This window comes from Labrus mixtus, chromosome 15 (genome assembly GCF_963584025.1).
Source record: "Labrus mixtus chromosome 15, fLabMix1.1, whole genome shotgun sequence".
Lineage (NCBI taxonomy): Eukaryota > Metazoa > Chordata > Actinopteri > Labriformes > Labridae > Labrus > Labrus mixtus.
Genome location: NC_083626.1, coordinates 6,927,295 through 6,951,506, shown reverse-complemented (window position 1 = coordinate 6,951,506; position 24,212 = coordinate 6,927,295). Strand labels below are relative to the sequence as shown.

Here is a 24,212-nt window from a genome sequence, read left to right as displayed (position 1 = left end):
TTCTAATTTTCTCACTAACTCTCTCACACACACGCACACATTTCGATCAGATAAACTGCTCATAACTGCCGGTGCAATATAGGACCCTGTTTAACATGACAACAATTTAATTTCAGCTATTTTGATAAGCCTCTCTGGGAGAGACAGAGAGAGGCTGCAGGAGGAGCACAGTGCTGACATTTACTCAGAGCAAATAGTAGATGGAAATAACTCTGATTGATTTCTCTTCCTCTTCTTGAGAGCATTATTACTGCAGGCAGGCACTAAAATAAATCAGTGAGTCCATTTCTCTTATTGTGTAGGAAATACATTTAGATGTAAGAAACCGAGCCAAACAAACAAACAGGGAGACCTGAAGGTTTACTGGTCTGTCCTTGTGACAATGAGGTTTAAGTGATCTGGGTAAACAGTAAACAAGGTCACACGGCGATGCCAGAAAACAAACGTCATACGATCAACGTCACCAGTCAAGTGATTCTGATCAGCTCTATGAAACTGAGCCATTCAAACCAGTGACAAACGGCGCTTTGATAACATCCTGCGCGTCTATGTTCACTTTACACAGGGTTTAGTGACCACACTCAGCACACAGAGACAGTGTTCAGAAAATGTGCTCAAACATTGTCGTGTGTAACAGCAGTTCACTGTGAAATGTGTTGTGCACAAATGGGGGAGGGGGGGGGGTTAAAATGAATGGATTCATTCCACCAAGATGAGGTCATTATCTGGGTCTCAATTCAGGGGTAAGAAGGATCCCACTGAGGACTGATGACATCACAGCGGTGCGTTAAGGCTGACACATTTAGAAAGCTTCTTCAAATGCTGCAGACAAATGTGTGTCTGCAAACTTTTCCCGGGCCAACCAGGATGCATCTGGTGCACTCTTTTTCAAACCTTTTCCCAAGATCAACTGCATGATAATTCACATGAGATGGCAGACTATGAGCTAATGATAAGACTTTTAAATGCAAGTCACAAGTCGAGTCAAGACACTGAACCCCAAATAGCTCCTTCTGCTTGTGTGAATGTGTATGAATAAGATTCTTTAAAACTGATGGACACTTTACAAAGCAGCCTCCGTCATCAGTGAGTGAACGTGGTGTAAATGGGTGAATGTGACCTGTGGTGTAAAAAGCGCTTTGAGTAGTCAGAATGCCTGAGAAGAGCTTTACAGGCTCCTTTCTACTCATTTAACCATTTACCGTGCATGTTGTTGTTTTTTATGTAGTGTTGGTCTGTTTCTTCCGAGCTGTTTGGAAAGCACTGGTTGTGCTTTGCTTGAAAAGTGCTTAACAAAAAATATCATAATCATGGTGTAACGGGCAGACTCTGCTTCACCACCTTGCAATCAAATCACCCTTTAAACACACATTGAATTCAAAAGATGATCTTACAGCATGTACTTTGTGGTTTTTATTAATAATTGTATCTCATTTTTGTGACTCTTGCTTTTAACTGGTATCGTATAAAATGAGATACATTATCCATACGGCCATCTTAGAGCTAGAAATAAACCGCTTCACATTAAAAGCATGCAATCAGCCATCCAGCACAGCAGGGTGGCACTTATTATACAGCAGTCCCAGGTAATGCAATTTATTAGTCACCTACTTGATGTCCATTACACAGAAAAATACAATTCTTCTACATTTTCCCAGTTCTTTGTCAGAGGTTAAAAATAAATACAGTAAGTACTAGAAGTCACCGAGAGCTTTTATTTGCAGAACTGCAGGAAACACGTCTGAACGGTCTGAACACGTACTTTTACCGTTTCCTGCTCTCGTTTCAAGCGAGTGAAAACCAGTGCAATCTACCAGTAGGTGGTAAAGTGCGACACCCTTGTCCTGTACTTGTCGATATTATACAGTATGAACTTTGTGTTCACAGGAAATCATTAAACATAATCACTGCTGATTTAAATGCTTAAGCATAAATTATCCAAAGCAGAGATGGTAACTAAACCTTCTTCTGTTATATTGTGTCCAACAATGTACTGTTATGTACCCTAATGTACCATTTTCTCTGCATTATATACAAATATAAACATTACTAATTACTCTTTAATGAGCAGCCAACTGAGACCCTTGAATAAATAAAGAATAAGTACATACATATTCAATTCTTCAGTATTTCTCAGTCCTTCTGCTGACGACTTAACACTGCTGATTTCTCAGGTTACAGCACTCACATCAGCCCAGATGTTAAAATCAGTAAGATCGCTAACTTTAACACCAGCACAACTCTGGGCGTGGATGACCCTGATCAATAACCGATGGAACGCTACTTCTTCTTGGCTTTAAGACGAGACAATGTAAGACGATTCACAAACGTACGTCCAAGCTGCAGAATATCTGAACCTGAAGTTTTCATTCTTCATCCTGCAGAAGATGTGTGCCTGGGCAAGACACTTAACCCCAAGTTGCTCCCGCAGCTTCGTCGGCGGCGTATGGATGCGTATGAATGGACAGCAGCCTCTGTCATCAGTGTGTGAATGGGTAGATCTGACCTGCAGTCTAAAAATGTTTTGGGTAGACAGAAGATTTGAGCGCTATAAAAGCTCCAGCTCCATGTTTTGCATGTCACAGCTCTACTCAGCCAAAGATCAGCCTGTCCCTGGTCGTCTTGTGTTTCTGCCAGTGTTAGTGATTGACTGCAGATATCATTTGGTGGACACAAGCCTGTCTCTTCTATCTCTTCATGCCAATAAAAGTCACAGACTGGAGAAGGATTCAGACAAAGAAAGTTTGGATTCTTTGAGGACATGTGCCTACATTGTGTGACAGCTAGATATTTGTGTCCATCACAAATAAAATAAAACATCCACTATTGTCTGCTGAGCTTGTACTTCTCCTCATATTTTTTAAAACCACTCATGCCTTTTTATTTTCTTTCCTTTCCATCTCTCCCAACGTGTACGCAGGGAAAATAGCAAATAAACAATGTATTATTCAGGAGAAAGAGAAATGCATAAATACATTAAAAAGTGTCAAAAACACAAGCCCTTGTCTCGTATTAAGCAGGTGTGTGTTAATATGGATGTGTGTGTGTATGTGTGTTCATGAGTGTGTTTGTGTGTGTGTGTGTGTGTGTGTGTGTGTGTGTGTGTGTGTGTGTGTGTGTGTGTGTGTCGTGTTTGCAAATGTGTGAGAGTAGATAATCGCTGCAGGTTCCAGAGAGGGTGAGTGCTGGAGGGATGAAGGAGATGGGATTTGTCTAACAAGTATCAGTGGTCGCAGACGAGTGGAACAGCGAGTAAAGATGGATAGAGGATTCCAGCAAAGCCCATTATCATCTCTTTACAAGTGTGTGTGTGTGTCAGTCTGTGTGTGCGTGTGTGTGTGTGTGTGTGTGTGTGTGTGTGAGAAGGATGATAACAGGAATATGTGTATATTCTACATATATATTTTTTCCAATATATCCATTCGCAAAATGCCTGCAGTGTCTGTATATTTCACTAAGTGTTGCTGTGTATGTGTGAACATGCATAGGGGGTATGAATACAGTATAAGTACAAACACATGGGCAGACACACAAAAACACACACACACACACACACACACACACACACACACACACACACACACACACACACACACACACACACACACACACACACACACACACACACACACACACACACACACACACACACACACACACACACACACACACACACACACACACACACACACACACACACACACACACACACACACACACACACACACACACACACACACACAGCCGGTCTGTCAGGCTCTGCATGTTATGGTTATGAATACTAAGCAAGAGTCACTGCCCCAGGGAAATGAAAGCACAGAAACCAAGTTATTTACAATGACCTCTCGCCCTCTGTGTGTGTGTGGGTATTTCTCTGTCTGTGTGTGTGTGTGTGTGTGTGTCTTAGAGTGTGCATTCACATAAATGTGTGCAGCAATCACCCTGGAGAAACTTTGATTACTGTCTGCGTTTGTGTCTGCGTGTGTGCATGACACCACTGATGAGACCATCAGAAAGAAATGTGAAGAGAGTCTGTGCATAAAATCTTAAAGAGGGGACAGGAAGTAGCTGTGAGACCGTGACGGATATTTTTGGCTGATCCAACAGCAGGTACATGAGGAGGAGGTGAAGGTAAAGAGCCGTGAAGAGGAATGGACTCAATAGAAAGAGTGACTAAGGGTGGACAAATGAAAAAGGCAGAGGGAGAGGCAAAGAAAGAGACTGACAATCCAAACCGAGGAAGAGCAGAGCTGCAAGTAATTCATGTTTTCACTATCAGTAAATCTGATAATTAATCAATGAATCGTTAGTTAATCAAATTTCCATCCAATGACAATCTCAATTACTGTCATGAAAAGTAAAGTAAAGCAGCAAATCCTCTAATTTAAAAAAAAAGCTGACGCCCATAAATATTTGACATTCCTGCTCTTAAAAAGTCTGAAAGTATTTTTCATTTATCAAAATAGTTTGTGATTAATTTTGGAGACACGACTAGTGGCAACTCTTATACAGATCCACAGCAGACAGAACGATCTGAAGAAGGGAAAAAGTAAAAAAAAAAAAAAAAATAGAAGTAAAGAAAAGAACATATAAGACATCCAAAAGGAGAAAAAGAGGTGCAAAGGTAGACGTGAATAATCACCAGTAAGTCTGTGCAGAACACTCTTATCTGCTCCAGCAAAGTCAAAAGTCATCTCCAGCATCTACAGCTATTACCACCAGGCCTCTGTCACCAGGGGCAACCGGGCGTGTCACCGGGGTAACAAAGGAGCCCATCAGAGCATGAGCGGGTGTAGGTAAAGGAAGAAGAGGAAGTAGAGGAGGAAGGCTGTATGTAAAAGGAGAAATAAAGCAGTCTGGCTGTGATTCCCTGACTCTGCAGTTCGGCTCCAGAATGAGGCTTTTGCTTGCAGGAGATTTCCTGAAACCTTCCCGCCCAGCCGGCTTTGGAAGCCCCGCGAGGGGATAAATCAGGGCTTTACCAGGCCCGGCCCAGACACCTTAACAACCAGCCAGACCAGCAGCACACAAAAGACAGAAAATACAGAAGGGGAAACAAACTCAGGCCAGAGACGGGTTTAAGTTCCCGGGGGGGAAAAAGCCTTTTTCTCAACAATGGTTCAGAGAAGAAAAGCCTTTGATAAACAACAGGTGAACAGGATAAAGTGTCACATTTGATTACAAAAACCCAAAAGAGTATTTATAGAAGAGTGAACTGAGAGAACATGGTGTTTTCAGACACATCAACACAATTCAGTCAGACCAAATATCCTGGAGAGAAGGAATCTCATTATAAAATTCATCCACTCATTTTGTCACTTTTTCTGAGAAACCAGGGTAAGACGTATTCATGCCACAGTATCCCGTTTACTTTTGGAGTTCTCCAGGTCCCAACAATGAGTTTCTCAAGATCAGGATAAGAGCTTATCCTGGTTTCTGAAATCTGGGATATGATGTTGACATGCACAAACACAAAAACAGGAAACTTAAAAAACCTGATGAAAACCAGGATACTTAAGTCCATGTTAAAGTGTCAAAGTGGACTGATTCATAGTTAGAAAAAATAGTCCGCACACCAGAAGTGACTCCAATTAAATTGAACTTAATGGAAAAATTACCACCTGTAAACTATAATTTGTCCATTAAATTCAATTTAATTGGAGCAGCTTCTGGTGTGCAGACTATTATACTACTACTATTTTTTGTTCAGCTCCCAGTATTTAAGTTTTCTGATGTGCGCGCTGTTTGATATTTTTGACTGATTCATAGTTGACATGATCCAACACAATGGATGTAAAAGTTTGTGCTCAAGTAGTCATGCAATAAAAAAAAAGGTTGACTGTATCAGCCCCTTTTTGATTGCCTACCGCCTTCCTTCCATTTCATTTTATAATCAGTCTTGTTTATCATTTTATTATCCTATAAATTGAAGATCCTATAGCTCTGTATAGTTGTATTCGTTGTTAACATGTGTTGTTGTTTTTCAGATTTTTATGTCCTCAAACTAATTACTCCCAGTGGGATGAATAAAGCTGTTTGATATATTGATTGATTTTATGAACCTGAATATGAGCAGCCTACATATGCTCATCTATACGAGCCATTGCTGCTACTAGCTGGTCTGACAAGTATCAGGATGGATGATGCCGCTCCAATACTCAAGCAGTAATGCCAGGTTTATTCACGATTGCTAATATTAAGCTAAAAAAGAATAATTCTGGAGAATAACCATAATAAATAATAAATTTTATCACTACTTTAGATATTTTTGCTGAAGAAAATGGGTCCTAAAGATGCCTGATGGACTGGATAATTGCAAAACCAATCAACCAATCAGAGTTCCCCTTGCAAAGCCAAATATAATCCACCCTTACCATTGACTCAGAGAAGAGAGGTATGAGCTTTGACACTTTGGACATTTAATTGTGGGGGCTTTTTCCTTAAGTTATCACATTACAGGCTCCTTTAATAATCCATATGCCACTGCAAAGACTGTCATCTTTTCAAACATTACCAAATGGCTATGAGTTTTCAAAACATAAATATTAAATGCAAATCATGCCTTAGTTACCAGGAGGATATTAGAGGGAAAATCAATCTGAATACAAACATGTCATTGGAGGGATAATATAGTGAACCCAAAAAAAGATCAAATACAGTGAAAATTGTGCTTATTATATATTTCCAAGAAATTGTTGACAAAATATGGGAGACTCTGGCAAGTTTCTTTCCTGAGAAACTAACTACCTCTAGAGAGGTTCAAGTCATATATTGTATACAGGAAAGTAATGCAGCTGCATCAAATCACAGCAGAGCACCGACATGTTTAAAATAAATCAGAAGATTAAAGTCCAAGCTACTTTGTGTCTAAGATGGAGAGGTTAACATCCTCCTTGTATTGGGACTGACTGCCTGCAGTATGTTAGAGCAGACGGAGCAGCAGGTGTGGAGTACTGATGCCTTTCTCCTTTCACTGTGAGGACACAGGAGAGTGTCGGCGCTGGAGAGATAAAAACCCCTCTCTAAAGCACACAGAGAGAAAGAAAGAGAGTGAAGAGTGGACTGAGAGAGGAGCAGGCAGCACTGCCCTGCCAACTCTCAAGAACACACACACACACACACACACACACACACACACACACACACAAAATCAATGGGAGCATTGATCACCCTCTCCAACCCCATGTTGCACACATACACGCAATCCAATTTTTTGCATTACTTGTTGAAGTCAAGAAGAAAAAGTAAAGAAAGAATGAAAAGTCCATGTTCCACAAGAGTGGCCACACAAGATGAGTTCTGCAGCACTCTCTCTGGGAGAGGGAGTGTATTTACCACTGTGCTCCAAGTCCAATATTAGGAGAGCCAACATGGTGCACGTTCCCTAGCTGATTGTAGCGGGTGCATGCCTGCACATACACACACTTACATACACACACACACACACACACACACACAGTTACCCAAATGTCTCTTGTCTCGCTGAAGCAGAAAGTGCTGCTGCTGGCGGTTTCTCTCTCTCACTGCCTCTGATTCCTTCCTTTTTTCTTAACTGACCACTTTTTCCCCCTCTTCTTGTGTTGTTATCACACTCTCCTGCTGGGCCAATTTAAATGCCGCTTCTTCTTTTAATTTCAATAATATCAGAGGCCATTATCTGCTCCCCGCCAGCGTGCTCAACTGCCAGAAGTATGACCCCACCCGCTCTAAATTATCCATCTGGAACAAAAAGACAGATAATAAAGAAGCTGGCAGAGCTGTTATGAACCATTAAGGGCTGGGTTATGTTGATATTAGAGCCGAGCTCTTGGGGCAACTAAGTGCCCACACCTCAGCGACATGAGGGTCATTTTGTTCTGCCCTCAGGAAGGGACTAACGCCATTACCACGGCACTTAAACTGTTGGAATGATGTATCTTTCTCCTTTCCTTTCAAACAAATTAAGCTCACCAGGGGATTGTTTGAAACTTGTTTAGCAAGGTTGGCAATCTCAGAACTCAACAGTTACCTCGGTGAGTACAACGATGGGTATTGTGAAGGAACAAATAATGAAACCTCAAAGATTAGACCCATAGGGCCGACGCCTTAAAATCTTTAAAAATAATCTGTCCAGAAGGCGTGTGTGTGTGTGTGTGTCTGTGTGTGTGTGTCTGTGTGTGTCTGTGTGTGTCTGTGTGTGTGTGTGTGTGTGTGTCGCTAGTTGGATCAGCAGCATGGCATGCTGTCCACTTTACAAAGTGAGTCTCAATATATTCTTCAGTGTTCACTTTGTTTTTTACTGAGAGCTGATTAAAACAAAAACCTCTGTGAATCAGAGTTAGAAACGGTAACTCTGGATCAATGTCAGTTTAAAAATAAAAGTCATTAGTCGGCAGAATTTTAGATTTGAAGTTTGACTGACAACAGCCTCCAACGGAAAAGTCTGAAAATGTTCATCTTCGAGTAAATCATGAGACAGAAATTACGATTTGGTATTACACATTACCAAATTAAAAAAGGATTCATTGTTGTGGCTTAATATGGAACAACATAAAACCATTTGAGCAATGAAATTCAAGAAAGATACAGCCCAACCAGTACTGTAGGAAACTGGAATATTCCTTTAACAGAGATTACGCAACATTACAGAACTAGAAGTTGCCACTGTGGCCAATTTCAAATGCAGAGAAACAGGGTTTGTGTACCAGCTATACAAGCAGAGAAGGGTTTTAAAATAATAATGTTATATGTGATAATGTTTCAGCACTATGAAGCCTCTGAAGTTCCAAAAGGTTCAATGAAGGAATTCAACTTTTTACTTCTAAGTAGATGAATGTTTCATTTCTGGGTCCTCACATTGAGAATAATGCAGAGGTGTCAGGATGTTACTAATGTCAGAAACCTTCTCAACTCCTGTTTACATAAAAAACACCTAAAGCCTCCCATTTGTACACGTTCCAAATAACACACCAGCCCCCTTTAAAAATGTGGATAATCTGTGAGAGAAAAATACAAAAAAGACGTCTTTTGTCGCTGCACTCCTCGGAGCCAGATAAGACTTCTGAGTTGATTTGTATTGGACATGAAGGCTCCTCAGAACGGTAGCCAATTCACTTACCCCAATGAAAACCCACCATTCAAATTGAATGAGTCAAACGAGGCTGTGCACAAAAGCGCCGATCCAAACGCCCACACTATTCTTAAAGTTAAAAGCTGTCTCATTCAGGCTTGCTTTCTCTCTTCCTTTTTCGCGCCGCCTCTCCCGCTTTTCCTCCTTCCCCTCCTTTGCCTCTCTCCTTCTTCCATTAAGCCATGACAACTCCATAATCTAAGCCAGAGTGACCTGTCCGGACCCACTGTGCCGCCTGAATTTATTGGAGGCAGAAAGAGAATGAGAACCTGTCAGTGGTATTGCCCTGACCTCCTAACACTCTCTCTCTCTCTCTCTCTGGCACATGCACCAGAGCAAATACCGCACCCTGCACTTTGTCACCTAAATATCTACCTTCAGCTCCTCTAGGAATTAAAAAAATAAGATATTTAACTGTACAGGCAAAAACACAATGACTGAAACGTCTTTGTATTCATCTTAAAGCACAGCTTACAACTTGGCTGAACCTTTCATCCCCCTACTCTTTGATTCTTTGTTAGGCTGCCTCTCTTAATACTGTCTATTGACTAAAGACATTTTACTGTGTGTGTTCACTATCTATGAACAAGGCTGTTGCAATAAAAGAAGGGTCGACCGATATTAGTTTTTCAGGGCCGATACGGATATGATTATTGGTAGTTCATGAGAGCAATAACTATTCATTTGAACTGATGTGCATTTAAAGTGAAGATGAAAATCTTTCTGTTTAAATTTTGAATTGGGAATATTACAAACACCAGACACTAGACTTTGTTTAAATGTTCATCCCGAGATTCTCCTCCTGCTTAAGGCTGCTCTCCTCTCTGTGTAGGTCAGTGGCCCCGAGGCTTCAGTGTTGGTTGGCTGTTACTCGGGTGATGTCTAGCCAATCAGATAGTGTTGTGGGTGGGACAATATAGGTGAGACAGAGTGATGAATGAAAACAGACCCAGAGGGAAAGACACACCTGCAGTGGAGCCAAAAGAGCAAACTTTTTATTTGAATAATTTTATCAGCTATTGTAAAATAAAACGCTGATACAGATAATCGGCCAAATGCGGATCATGGTCACCAATAATCAGCTAGATAGATATTGGTCGACCCCTAAAGTAGACACTTGATAGTGACTGCTTGCATTTAATTCATAGCAACATACAATAAAATGAAAATGACTTTTAAGTGGTCATGAAAGATGGTACAATTAGCAGAAAAAGAATTGGATTGGAGGATGCTCATTTGTTACTTTAAGTCAAAAATAATATGTGGATTTCCTTTTCATAAAAGCACTTATGGCCTCGACTCAAGATATGGAGTTGGGATTAAGTCTGAGCTCTTAGCAGATCACAAAAGCACCCATCAGAAGAGAGTCTGTAACCTCTGTGAATACACTTCTAAAGCTAGCCAAGGGTGTTCTGCAACAGACACTGGATCGCAAAAAAAAAACTCTCTCACAACATTTGGGCCCAAAGCGAATATAAGGACATAATTGAGTCTAAACCAGGATGTACCCACCATGATGTTACCCATGCACTTTCTGCTATTTGAATTTGAACATTTAACTTCTCATAAATACTGAGGCACCACTACAGGAGCTCTGTGTTCTTTGAAAAGCAGTCAGATCCAACGGCTGTTTGAAAAAAGTCGACATAAAAATGGCCTCGCAATTAGCATCAATTATTATGGCCTATTTAAAATCCAAGCAACAATGAAAAGATGAAAAGACAAACTGCTTGTGACTTATTGTTTCAGATGTGACGGGAAGACTCTGTTCTGAGCATGTAGTTATTATCAGCAATACTATCATTAGCACCACCATCATCATCATCATCATTATTATTATTTCAAGCTGTATTTAATGCTTTTGACTACCTGCTGTGGTTGCCAGAGTTAATTATGGTTCTGTTGGCCTTAACCCTTTGCAAACCATCATTACGGCACTCTGTTTCTCACCCAGAACTGAATCTTCTCTGGTGTCCTTACTCACTCCTGCATCCCCCCTGGTTCTCTAAATGTTTCATAGCTCATTCCTCTTTGAACGTTAATCCCTCCTTCCCTCTCCAGATGCTTCTCGGATGTACTCTCTGTTCCTCCTGTCCTCTCTCTGTCCTTTATATCTCTTTCCTCTCTGCCAGTGGAGAGCAGTCACCAAGCTTGCTATTAGTGCCAGGTCCAAGCAGGAGCTGTAATCAGAGCCCTGGAATTAGCAGCGGGCCCTCACTGGCAGGCGGGCACGAAGCTGACAAAAACACTATAGTTATTATTGAGGCTGCTGCAATGTTGCAGCTTTGGCAAGAATCCTCCGCTCCCCTCAGAGCCCGGGATCTTGATGGGCTTTTGCTAGAGGGGAGCAATGAAAGGTGCAGCAGGAGTATAGGCAAGCCACCAGGGGCAGTGGGATAAAATACACACTGGATGACGACCAATGGGGGCAGTGAGTGGCACATTTTTTGTTTGTGAGGGTGCAGGTGGTGCTTAAGCGCTGGGAGAGAAGCCATATTGGAAAGACAATAGATGGAACAAAATGGGGACATGTTTTAGCATTTGGAGGATAAAGAAAGGGAGGAAAACGCCTGTTGTATTAGGACAGGGTGTAATAGAAATCCATTTATAGACAATGACAGGCAATTCAGAGTCACTCAGAGACGTGCAGCTTTGTGTTTGATGTGCTACTTTTCCGTCCCAAAGATCAAAACGTCTCGACTCAAACCCCTCCACCTTCAGCATGCTTTCAGCAGTTTATTCACCGTATACCTGACTGTTTTTAAATTGAGTTCTCACAGCACTTTAATGGAGAGTGTCAGTCCAGGGTCAGACAGCTTTCTGAGATACCCAAGCCTCCGTGGACTTTCTGGGATTGATCTTTTCTGGATCAAAGGCACCAATTTGATCTCTTAAAATAACATATATATATATATAAAAGCTGTATGTACTAATGGTAACGCTTCAAAAACACTTGCAGACATAAAGAATTCTGGTTATTCAAGAGGTCTTTGAAGAATGATATGAATCAGTCTGTTTGGTGTGTGATGATCTCATAAATACATTTCAGCAGAAGAACAGTCGATTCCACTCAACCCTCTTGTTGTCCTTAAACGTGAAAATGCACAGCTTTGACTGTATTGAACTTTGATCATGCAAAAGTTATTTAATGTCAAACTTTAAATTACCTTCCTTTTCCTTATACTCCTAAATTATTGAACACAATGAGCGAGAAGAAGGGGAGATAAGTTTTAATTGCTTTGCCCAGATATTTAAGAGCTATTTTTTTTCCCCCTCGGCCAGGTTACACTGTGATGACCTCCACTACTGCTGCACAACCCAAGACGCATTCCTCCTCTTAGCAGATTACTCAGAATTCAAATGAATGAGTGTCTATGCACTGCTTTAAAGGCTATGTTAGTACTCTTAATGTGTCTATTTAAATCACTTCTTTAGAGTTCAATCTAACTTCTGAGTTTCTATTTAAGTAGTGTTTACTGAAAGTCGCTAGGCGTGCTGATTTAATTTACTGCTACTGCAAATCTAACCTTCTGCTGTTGCTACTATGGATTAAAATATGTTCTAATGGCTGACTAGGTTGATGTTTATAATGCAAAGAAGTTATTGGAAACATGTGTGTTCCATATTATCAAATACACATTGTAAATGGTAAATGGACTTGAGCTTGTATAGCTCTTTTCTAGTCTTCTTCAAAGTGATTTTACACCGCAGGTCACACCTACACATTCACACACTGATGGCAATGGCTGCTATGAAGTGAGACCATCAGAAGTAACTAATCCCATTCATACACTGCCGACGAAGCAGTGGTAGCGATTCTGGGTGTGTTCATGTTGCTATTTGTTAATAAAAAATGGCCCAATCAAACATGCAGGAGACATTCTGCACCGCTTATTGTGCACATAAGATGAACATGTCGCCAAGAGGAATAGCACCAACAGTTGGAGCAACAGGAATTTAAAGGGGATGTAGGAGACAGGCTCCAACAGGGGTAACTAGCATATATTAAATAAAACCTCAGGATTTCAAACTTTACCTTGCAGCCCTTTGCAGAGGATAAACTGTCTAACAAGGCCATATCAGGTAATTTGCACAAAGTGTAAACGGAATCAGCTCAAATCATTGTCCTTGTGTTTCAGAAATCCTTCTCAGACTCAAATGAGATCGTGTAATTCGTTCATATGTTTGCTTGCTACAGCTGTCTGGAAAAGTGGTTGTTTTGATTGGTTGGTGGTAACGGTACTTACAGCAGGGTCCCTTGCGCAGCACCTTGATGCGTCTCTGTGCGTGGCACTGAGCTTTCTCCAGCTCGCACTCATTGGAGTAGGTGGATGAGTCCGAGCCGCAAACAGGAGCCACAAAGGACGGACACTCCACTCTCTTGCAAACACACTCCGCCTTGGTCGGGTCTGTCGGGTCGCGCTCACATACAGCTCCGAATCCACACAGCATCCCTCTGCAGCCTGCAAGACAGGAAGAGAAAGAAGAAGAAGGTGTTAGGTTGGATATACAGACATGTAATCAGGATGTAGCTATGTTCTATTTCATGGTACTGCAACACAATGCACAAACAAAACCTCATTAATTTTCCCCTCACTTATTCTAAGAGAAGTTTTCCATCACAGTGTGCTATGAAAGTTTTAGTTTTAACACCAGACCGGCCTGTCTGAACAGATTCATCTCAATATGTGTCAGTCATGGGGGTCTCTGTGCAGAACTTCTCACAGTTCAGAAGCACAAATGCATCAGGGATGAAGTGTGATCGTGACGCAAAGCAAACAGATGCTCTCCATTCATTCAGGGAGAATTGGTCCAGCCATGCAGAGCCTGCACAGTGTGTTGCTCTGTTTTCTAATCTCTAAACACCTTCAATTTTAAAATTCCTAAAAAAGTCAGCAGCAGCATTAAAATCCATTTACAGACAGCAGGCTGATACACAGCCATGTGGACAGGTTTGTTTTTATGCACTGACGAGTCGGCGGTCTTTGAAACATCAATGATCCAACATCCAAGAAAAAAAATACATGGAGGGACGAGTGAGCGGACACAAACCAAGGTTAACCAAACACTTCAAGGCTACACGAGTAGAGCAACAACAACTTTTCAGACTTTGATCCTGAACTTCCCACCAAGTCCTCGGCTTTGATCAGGTGTGAAACACCAAACTGTAAACTTTGTGCGCGGCTGCCGAATACGTAGAGCAAACAGGGAGCGCCTGTGTGCGTGTGTGCTCGTGTTGTGTGTACACAACATCGACTTAGAGAGTAATTGACCCGTGTTGTGGCAGCTACAGCTGCTGTGGCTCTGCGCCCACTTTGAGGGCTGTTTGGCAGCCAGCTGGCGTGACGTCCTTGCCTCAGCATCGAGAGGGGGTGGGGGGGGGGGGGGGTAAGTTAAAAGAGATGCCAAGCTCTCACAGGTAGCCAACCTGATCGTAAATCAATGGACAAAAGCACATAAAAGTCCACCTAAAGAAGACTTCTTAGTTTGAGGGGCAAACAAGTGATGTCAATGCTGAGGATATGAATGTCACACGAACACACACAAATAAACACACACAGCTATTTCTTATCGCTGGCTTCCAGGCCAGGACTAAATGCAAGGCAGCATGTCCACCATGACTCACTGGCAGGTGGCTTTTGCTGTAGTGGATGGGCAGACACACAAATACACACACACACACACACGCACACACACACACACACACATATACAGACTCAATGTGTGTAGCTTAGACAACTGGTCCAGCATCTGCCCAAGGCATCTCTTCTGTCTCTCTTTACACCGGTGCACAGAGTTTGAGTGTGTGTGTGTGTGTGTGTGTGTGTGTGTGGAGTGACAGGCGAGGAGGCTGTTCTTGACTTGCCCACTGTTCCCTGTGGGAGAGCGCCTGACAGCTACCTGAGCTCACTCTCTTTTGTACCGGGGGAAAAGGAAGCGTGTGTGTGTGTGTGTGTGTGTGTGTGTGTGTGTGTGTGTGCACAGAGCTATCCATGAATGCATCTGTATTCCTGACAGCGTGTGTGTGTGTCTGATAGGTGTAGGCATTAGGTGTCTCACACACATACACACACACACACACACATACATACACACTTCCACACACATAGCCAGGTGCTTGCATGGAGGCCTTGTCATGACTGGCCCACAGCTCTGCCATCACTTCACACCACACGCGTTGTGCATATGAGTGTGTGTTTGTGTTTGTGAGCTGCTCGCAGGCGAAGCGAAACGAGAAGAGTGACAAGAGGTGAAATTCAATCGAACTGTGTCAGATGCGTACAAGAGAGGGGGAGGGTGTCTGATAGTATGACAGGGGAGAAAAGCAACAACGTGAACAAACAATGATCTCTCTCTGTGTTTTAAATACATCAGCAGCGTGCCACTACACAATATTTGTAACACCTGTATTATCCATTATAGCATTATATCATATTGGAATGAATGGATCACATGTGTAACCCGTTTAAGGGCAGACTTTTTATGCTACCCCTGTTGAGGAGTCTAATGTGTCTAATGATGAGTTACAGTTTTAATACGTGTGTGATGGGCAGGTATGAAAGATAATGATACATGTTTCAATACCTCAGGTAACAATATTAGAAGTCCTCGGCGCCCAAAAGTTAATTTCTTGTTCTTTTATTACAGGAAAAAATGCAGGCTCTCCTCTCCTGCACATCTGTCGTATAAAACACATGTACGACTATTTTTTGGTACTTTTCTATAATATCTCTCAAAAAGATATTGTAATGTTTAAGTGATATCGAGAATGGAAAGGATCAAATTATTGAAATTTTGACAATGTTTCGACAGATTGAAGTAGAGCCCGACCGATTAATCGGCCAGTCGATAATTTCAGCCGATATCGGTATCGGCTAATTTTATCGCTGATACAGATAGATAGATACTTTATTGATCCCGAGGGAAATTCAAAGCATCCAGTAGCAGGTTACAAAGACGTACATGACATGAAACATTTGTTACAAATTAACCACAAAAACGACGCCCCCCCCCCCCCCCCTCCCATACATATATATTAACCCGAAAAAAATATTTAAGAATACCCCTAGATGAATCCATTTTTTTTAGCAATGTTTAAAAAGAATAAAATTATCAAAAAATGGACATTAAATAACAGTCAATGAAAACATTAAAGGTGCGATTTAAATTTAAATTTACAAGATTTAATCACTAATCAAATAGCATTTCATTTGAGTTTTGTTATATTACACTAGCAGATCTCTGTCACCAGCAGAGTGTATTATATAGTTTAATACATGCATTCTCACTCTCCAGAGTAATGCACAATCATGCACAGTTACTTTCCAGTTGAGTGACCGTCTTGTCTTCATTATATATCTTTTCCAAAGGTGTTAGCTAACTGGATTCGAGGGGTAATTGCATTAATTTGTATATCGCTATCTATCTATCTGTACAGATCGAGTAAAGATCCAAGAAAGATATCGGCTGATATATGGGTATTGGATTGGATGACCCTAATATCGACATCAGTATCAGCCCCAAAAATCCCATATCAGTCGAGCCCTAGATATACGTATTACTTTTTGTGTTCTACAGATATGGGAGAGTTATGATGACATATATGTGTAAATGGTTTGACTTGCATTAAAAATATACATGAAATTATTCTCCTAGTTAAGATGGGGGACTGTCATTTTTCCTGACGACTGAATTCAGACCTTCAAGTCGTGCTTTATCATGACCTCTTTCTGTGCATGCTCATGCGCCTATAGATTTATATAAGACACAGGAAAAAGGGTTGTGATGTAAAACAGTAAACACACCACCTGGAGAGAACAATCATCATGAGTGCCAGTAGTGGTTTGTAAGCCGATCTCTTCTGCGATGTTTTCCTATAAGAAAATCTCACTCTAGCCCGGAGCTTAGCTGACTGACAAAAGACTGACACCAGAGCTGAGGTTTCTGTCAAAGTGGAGGTATCAAGAGCAAGCTCTGGACGGAGCGTACAAACTGCATACCTAATGTGCTGCGAAAGTTTCCTGTGAGAAATCCTCCTGATACACGAGAAACGATACATTTGACAATCCAGATTTCTTACGAAAACAAAGAAACCCTGGGTAGTTAACCTGATCTGCCTTATCTACCAAGGCTGAATACAAAAGGTACACCACACAGGCGGATATAGGAAGAGAAAAAAAACAATAAATTCAGACATTTCTTGCCCTGACCCATTTTGATTGAAAGGTAATCTCTGGGAGTCCAGAACAAAGAATAAAAACAAGGATCCCATGGACATATCCCGGAGACAGAGGGCTTACTTTACAAAGACAACAGATGAGATGAAATGTCATTTTCAGGAAGGCAATGTTGAACTTTTCCCTCTGGTGAAGCACAACATTGCAGTATTATACAGGCTACAACTGGGGGGTTATAATTCAGTTTCTCCCTAACAGGATTACAATATGAAGAACTCCAGCATTGAGAAAACAAGTTAAAAGTCTTTTTTTCTGTTTTTTTTTTTACAGTCATTGTTATGACAAGTCTGAAAATATGGATAAGTACTTTGAGACACAGTGTTTTTATGTATGCAGTGTTTTTTAAAGAAAGTTCAAGACACTCTGCTCTGATGGAGGAACATTTCTCTCTGGAAACTTTTCCATTACGTGGCAATAAAATTCATCGACATCGTGGCAATATATCAGATGTAAAAATAAAAACTTTACCCTCATCTATTGTTAGAGTGCCAACAATCTTTATAGATATTTTCCAGACAACAGATGTGATTATAATGAGAACAACTGGGACTAATAAGAATGACCTTTGGAGAGTCTATTCTCTTGTTTGACCTGTGAGAGCATTGAGGATGTGAGATGCGAGTGTTGTGTGGGTAGCAGAGTCCGAAAGCTCACTGCTTTGCTGCACCGCTCTGTTCTGTTACTGTGCTCTTTATTGACACCGCAGTCCAATATCTCTGAGGCGAGATTTAATACTACCACTGTATTTTACCGTTTCTCGCAAGAAATGAAACGGAAAATAGAAAGTGTTATAAAATCTTGCACCGACATTATTCGTCGTTCAGACGTGTTAGAAACACCTTTAGAAGCACTTAGGAACCTTTCAGAAAAATAGTTCTTAAGTGCGTGTAAAGGTGTCTGGCTTTTGTGTACAGAATAGAGCCAGAACATTTAAACTGCAGACATTCCCAGCATCAATGTAAGCTCTGCCATTCTTTGTGCAAATGCCTTTTTGAGTGCCATAACCACGTGTGTGTGTTTGTGTGTGTGTGTGTATAGGTGTATTTGCATGCCTGCCTGCACATGCAAGAGTGCAAGGTAATCTTTAGCCCTACAGCGTGAACTCCACTGCCAAGCCTTTTCTTTTTTTTCTACGAGAAGCAGAGAAAGCAAATCCCATTGGGGAGAAAGACAGCATGTCCAGTTTGCGCTTGTCAAGGCAAACTTCTTGTCCAGGTAACATTTCATCCTGTGTTTGGACGGCTCATCCATTAAATAAGACACGGTGTGGGAGCCTTCAGACTGCTCTCAATGCGTCAGTGGGTTATGAAAGAGAGGGATCACACTGTTGTGATTAAAGCTACTGAGAGGAAATGTCATGGTTTAAGAGTTGAAAGAAAGTCTGGCAATAGTTCTGTAGTGGCAATTTTCCACGATTCAAAATGCCAGTTGTGTTGCTTCAGGATTCAGAGTGAGACTAAGACGATACAGTTAATTTCTTTAGAGGATCAAAGCACGTGTCATTTTGCAGAGAGGAGATTCTTCTCTGAACATGCAGACCGTGTGGACTCTACACAGTAAGTGTGGAGGATTCCTGTGCTCCCAAATCCAATCCCTGCTTTTAAAAAAGTATACGATTCCTTACATGGTGGAAGAAAAAATTCACATTTCATGCTAAGTTTAACATGTCCCAATGGTGGCCATTTTCCTCCGACGCCACACTCTAAAATGTTGTTATAGTGTTGTACTAATGGGGAAGTAAGACTGTGTAGTCAGGGTGTTCAGATCACTGAAACACTGTGAGGCACTCTGGATGGATGACTCATCGTTAATTGTCAAATTTGAAGATTTTTATATTGTTTTAATCAAATGTCCTATTTTTTCATTTCTTTTTTATCTGTATGTTTTAACATGTTTCATATTCTAATCTCTTATTTCTGCTCAATGTCATGTCTTTAGTGTTCATAATGTTATATGTGTTGTGTTTTTAATTCTGTTCTGTCCTCGCTTTGAGGACCATAGCCTCCGTACATGGGGAGTGTGCATTAACCACTAGGCCCACAGCGTCAATTGAGTGAAATATTAGGCCATAACTTTTTCGAAGTTCTAGGAACTTTTGAAACCCCCCCTCCCTTTATTTTTGGTTCCACACCACAGGAACTATGAACTATTTTAGTTCCAAGAACCCCGTTTATTTAGAGGAACCTTTTTAGCTCCTGCTTCAGAGTAGGTACCGTGGCGGTGCGAATGCAGACGGAGAAAAAGTCCCCATGGTGGATAGTTCCTAGAACTGCTTGGTCCCAAAACACCAATTGAGTGCCCAGGACTTGTGATTTGGTTGCCCTGGTATCCAAACAAGTTTCATATGGACGTTTAAAATTCTGGTATCATGACAACCCTAACTGTCCCTCTGGATTATCAACGTCATTCCAATTGCTCGATCAAAAAGGAAGGAAATTATAAAAATTTGTGACTTATCCAAATGTATTAAAACCTGCCACCCTGAACACAGCGGTACAACATTTAAACAGTATTTGAGTTTCCCACCCTGAGCCTGACGTCAGAAGACAATTGCTGCAGTGTGAAATACTTCTAAGCAGAAAAGAGATTGAATACATATGCCCAGAACAGAAGTTCCTATTACTGGTAGAATGTTTCTTCCCTGCGGAAAAAAGGTCCCGGAAGCCTGTTTGTGGTGAAATGCTCTATCAGTTTCATTGTTTTGCTGCCTTGTTGCATTTACCTCAAACAAAGTGAAAGGGGGAGAAGTGGACTGTTGTGGCAAGCATGAACGCATTCAGACCCAATAAGGCTTGACAGAATCGCCTCGACAAACTCAAAATGGCTACTTTAGGGAAAGAACACCGTTCTCCTCTCTCCGCTATACCTGTCAGGTTTGTGAACTATTACACAGCAGACTAGTTTGTTTCAGCTGGAGAGAGAAAGGAGACGGGAAGAGGAGAGCAAAGCAAGGGACGGAAAGGAAAGAAAAGGCGTGCATGAATAATTAACAGTTCTGAACTTTACACGGGTGACAAGAAAAGCAGCTGAATTATCCAGGACAGCTGGTGCAGCGAAGCAAAAATGGCAAATGTGTTGAATAACCCGTTCAGGTGGAGCCAATTGTCCTGCGCGCAGATTAAATCAGCAAACCGTGGCTCCACATTGATTAATGACCTACTGACTGTCAGGGAATCAGGAAGCGGAAGTTGATGGAGGGAGATACGGGGCGGTGGCATTGCAGCGACATCGCATTAATGTTGAATGAGTCTAAATTCATTACGCTGGAGCACTCCTTGGGGAGATCTTCCACTTACGTCCTAATAAAGGGAGCCTTTCTTTGCAGCTGACGCTAAGTAATACAGATGTGCTGCTCTGCCAGCCGGCTTTTAAACAGTCCTCTCCTCTCTCCGTCTATCTCTCCCTCTCTCTCTCTCTCTAAGAGGGCTTTAGCCTCTCTATCGGTGTAGCTGAGCCAGAAGATGTTCATGGAGAGGGGACCGGTTGCTATGGCAACAGCCGGTGATGCAATCGGCTCAGAGAAGCTGAACTCGTCAGGTTGGGAGTGGAAACTTAGTGTCATGCACACAGAGGGTTCATATACTGTATATATCTGCAGAGTGCTTTTATACAAGTTTTTACATGTTTGCTGTGCTTGATTGTTATCAAGCAGTTTCCATCACTTTCCCTTTCTCTGATGCTTCTGACATCTTGCATACAAAGCTGAGGCTATATAGTAGGTGTGATGTGTGCATGAAAAGAACAGTGATAGATTGAAGCTGCATTGATTTCCAGTTGCAGGGAACTTCCTCTCTCTCCCGTCAAAGGGATTATTTACTGCAGGTGTCCATTGTCCAGAAGTGATGTACGCCAGAAAGAAAAGCAACGGTGGGCAGCAGTTATACCTGGTAAAGTACGCGGAGGGAGAAAGCAACCCTACAAGGCTCCAATCGAACTCTGGTTAGTTGTCCTCAGGGGACCAATGCAGTCAATTATTGATCCCGCTGCAATCATACAACGCCCAGCGTGAAATAAAGCAAACATCTGCTCACAAAGCAACACCTTGCCTTACCGGCTCGATAAGAGAAAATCACTTCTTTAAAGCAGGTAAATAAAAGAAGAAAAAAAAGGTGGACGAGGGAAAGAATGGAAACTCTTTCAAAAGGAATACTCTGAAGAAAACAACTTTCCTCTCGTCCTGCTTTTTCTTTTTGTTCTTATCAGGCCGACAGCAGAATGAAGAAATTGACGAAAACAAACGGGAAAGAGCCATCGGTTTATTTTTCTCTGTGGTTCTCTGCTTGAGGACGGAGGGTTTCTGAGTGTGCACGGTTTGTCTTTGTGTGTAGGCTGGTACAGTATTTTCTCTTTCCCTTGCATAAAAGGGGCAATCAATTTCTCTCTCTCTGCCCGTCTGCTGTAAGTGCACACACTCGTGCTGCTGAGCGCCTGGGCCCTGACCTGGCTAACACTCAGGATGAACTTATTTACCAGACGGCAGCATCTTCTGCAGGGCCAGCACGAGTCAACGCTTTTCCAGAGAGATAAAGTTGGAGACGGCAGAGGAGGGAGGAGAGGGAAACAAATGCAGGAAGATTGTTTTATTACAAGAGATACTGTATGAGATATAGACAAGGAGGTGGGGGAGGATGGAGGGAAATATGAGAGGCAGGGGAAAAATACTTTCAATTCAACAGAGTAGGTACAGGAATCCTCACCAGCTGAAAATAGCTTAAAGATGCTGGCATAATTGAGCCGGAATCAATTTCCTCTCGGATCTAAAAGCAGCAAATGTGCACCAATTTTCTGTCTGTCTGGGTTCAAAACAGCATTGTTAGTGTATTCATTGTCTGGATCTATCTTCCTGAATCAGAAATCAATAGGTTAGAGTTTGAATTTACAGCGTCACAGCTTATTAACGGAGATTTGCTTCAATAAAAAAACACCCAACAGCCGGTGGAGCTTACATCTGCCCAGCTCAGACTGATGCAACTGCAGAGAGATTTTGTCACTTCTATTTCCAGCCTCCCTTGTCAAATGGTTTCTTTCTTAATTTTAATGAAGTCCCACTGGCATTAAGTGTGAAAAAAAACACACAGGAACTACAGTGAGCACAAAGAAACATTTGTTCTGCAGGTTTACTTTTTAGTTTTGCCAGCAGTTGCACACCCACAGAAACTAACTGAAGTTAACGCTGTTACTATGTGGTTAGCGACGGTCCTCCCAAAGAGAACAACACCATCAGTTGTTTCAGCCAGTGCCCCAAAAAAACATGTTTTTTTAAGCACAGACAGAACGTCTTTACCCCATGACACTTTCTGGAAGATTTGGTGTTATCAACCACGGTCAACAGAGTATTTCTAAAACAGCAATGTGGAATAATTCAGTTGTGTGGTCTTTGGCGCCATCTTTGGTGATAAGCTGTAACTGCAGGTGTGTTTTGAGACAACATCCTCGCTGAGAGTTTGACTTCATCTGAACACCATGTTAGTTGCTTTTTTTTAAAAAAATTTAAAGATTTATTTTTGGGCTTTTGTGCCTTTAATGCAGAGACAGGACAGTGGACAGAGATGGCAATCAGGGAGAGAGAGTGGGGACTGACATGCGGGAAAGGAGCCACTAACCACTGCGCCACCAGCGCCTCAGTTGCTTTTTCATGAAGTTGCTCTTACTCATATATTTTTGTATCTCTTTTTATTTGTTTAGAGGTTTCATCATATAATTCTGATATCTTCTTGCTCTTCAGTCAAAAAAACAATTTACTGCTTTTCAGAGCGCAGAGAAATCATTACACAGATCCTGCCTTTTGCACGAGAAGACCAACACTCATGTAACTCCTTTAGGTGATCACTAATGATTCATCCTTACGCCACGTCTGTTCTGCCATAGGTTACTTTCATTAACTAATAATAATTAGGATTAATACTTCACCCACAACAACTAATCCAGCAGTCCAATCAGGATGTTTCCAAGTCCTTTTTTGTTGTTGTTGCAAAGCCTAACATAAGTTTAATGATAAAAGATTTATATTCAAACAAAGTCGGTTTTCTTCTTGGAGGCTACAAAATGATGATGATGTTGTCGGCCGATGGGGCTCTGGTTCAGAAAAAGTTTGTGTTGTAGAGGGCATGCAGTACAAAAAAATAGTTTAATTTGTAAGACTCGTTGACTTTGACCAAAGGTAATTGTTGACTTCATAGGAAGATTAAAACACAGGGTTGACTTTAAATAACAATACGTCTACAATACAATCAACAATCAACTACAATCAGCTTAGCTTTTGGTAGATTTGGAACCAAAACCCTCCCTTCATTACCATTTGTATTCACAAGTCAGGTGAAGTTTGAGCATCAGCTTGTCTTCAGATCCGTTTTTCTTGTGCAAAAAAACACATTTTCTGCCTCTCTCTATTCCACTACATCCATCAACTCTGCAAGTGTTGTTATCACCTCCGTGTGTTTTATTTTCATTCCCTTTCTTGGCGTTTGACACAAAGAGCAAATTCATTTTTCACACCTATTTGGGCGTGAGAAGTTATTCCAAACCCTGCAGCAGTCTCCCCCCTTTTGTTCACTTTGTTTGGCCATTTGAGAACACAGTGATTGCCAAAGCAATTACACTGAGACCTTGTTGAGCGAGGTTTCAAGATATGTTTCAAACCAACCCGAAAGGCTGTGTGTAGTGCGGCGCACTGAACAGCCTGCAACTTCATCCTAATGCCGAGAGTATCTTCAGGGGTTATGCACACTGGGATTTATCGGTAATCTGTTGACCCTTGGTAATTTAACCAGGAAGACAGTGTTTCTCTGCACCGAGAGTAGGATCAACAAAGGTTATGGTACACTTACATTTCCACAGAGCAATGAGCTAACAAGTAATTACTTTCC

At 41.5% G+C, this 24,212-nt stretch overlaps 2 protein-coding genes across 10 annotated transcripts in view; both read right to left on the bottom strand.

Annotated features, from left to right (window-relative positions):
* slc66a1 (solute carrier family 66 member 1) overlaps nt 1–24,212 on the bottom strand; it is a 514,023-nt gene that overhangs the window by 16,126 nt on the left and 473,685 nt on the right. The gene's annotated exons all lie outside the window — the stretch shown is intronic.
* agrn (agrin) overlaps nt 1–24,212 on the bottom strand; it is a 291,135-nt gene that overhangs the window by 115,566 nt on the left and 151,357 nt on the right. For all 9 annotated transcript variants that reach the window (XM_061058541.1, XM_061058543.1, XM_061058542.1 and 6 more), the window contains one exon: nt 13,357–13,572. In XM_061058541.1, coding sequence (XP_060914524.1) covers nt 13,357–13,572 — 216 coding nt within the window. The remainder of the gene's footprint in view (nt 1–13,356; nt 13,573–24,212) is intronic.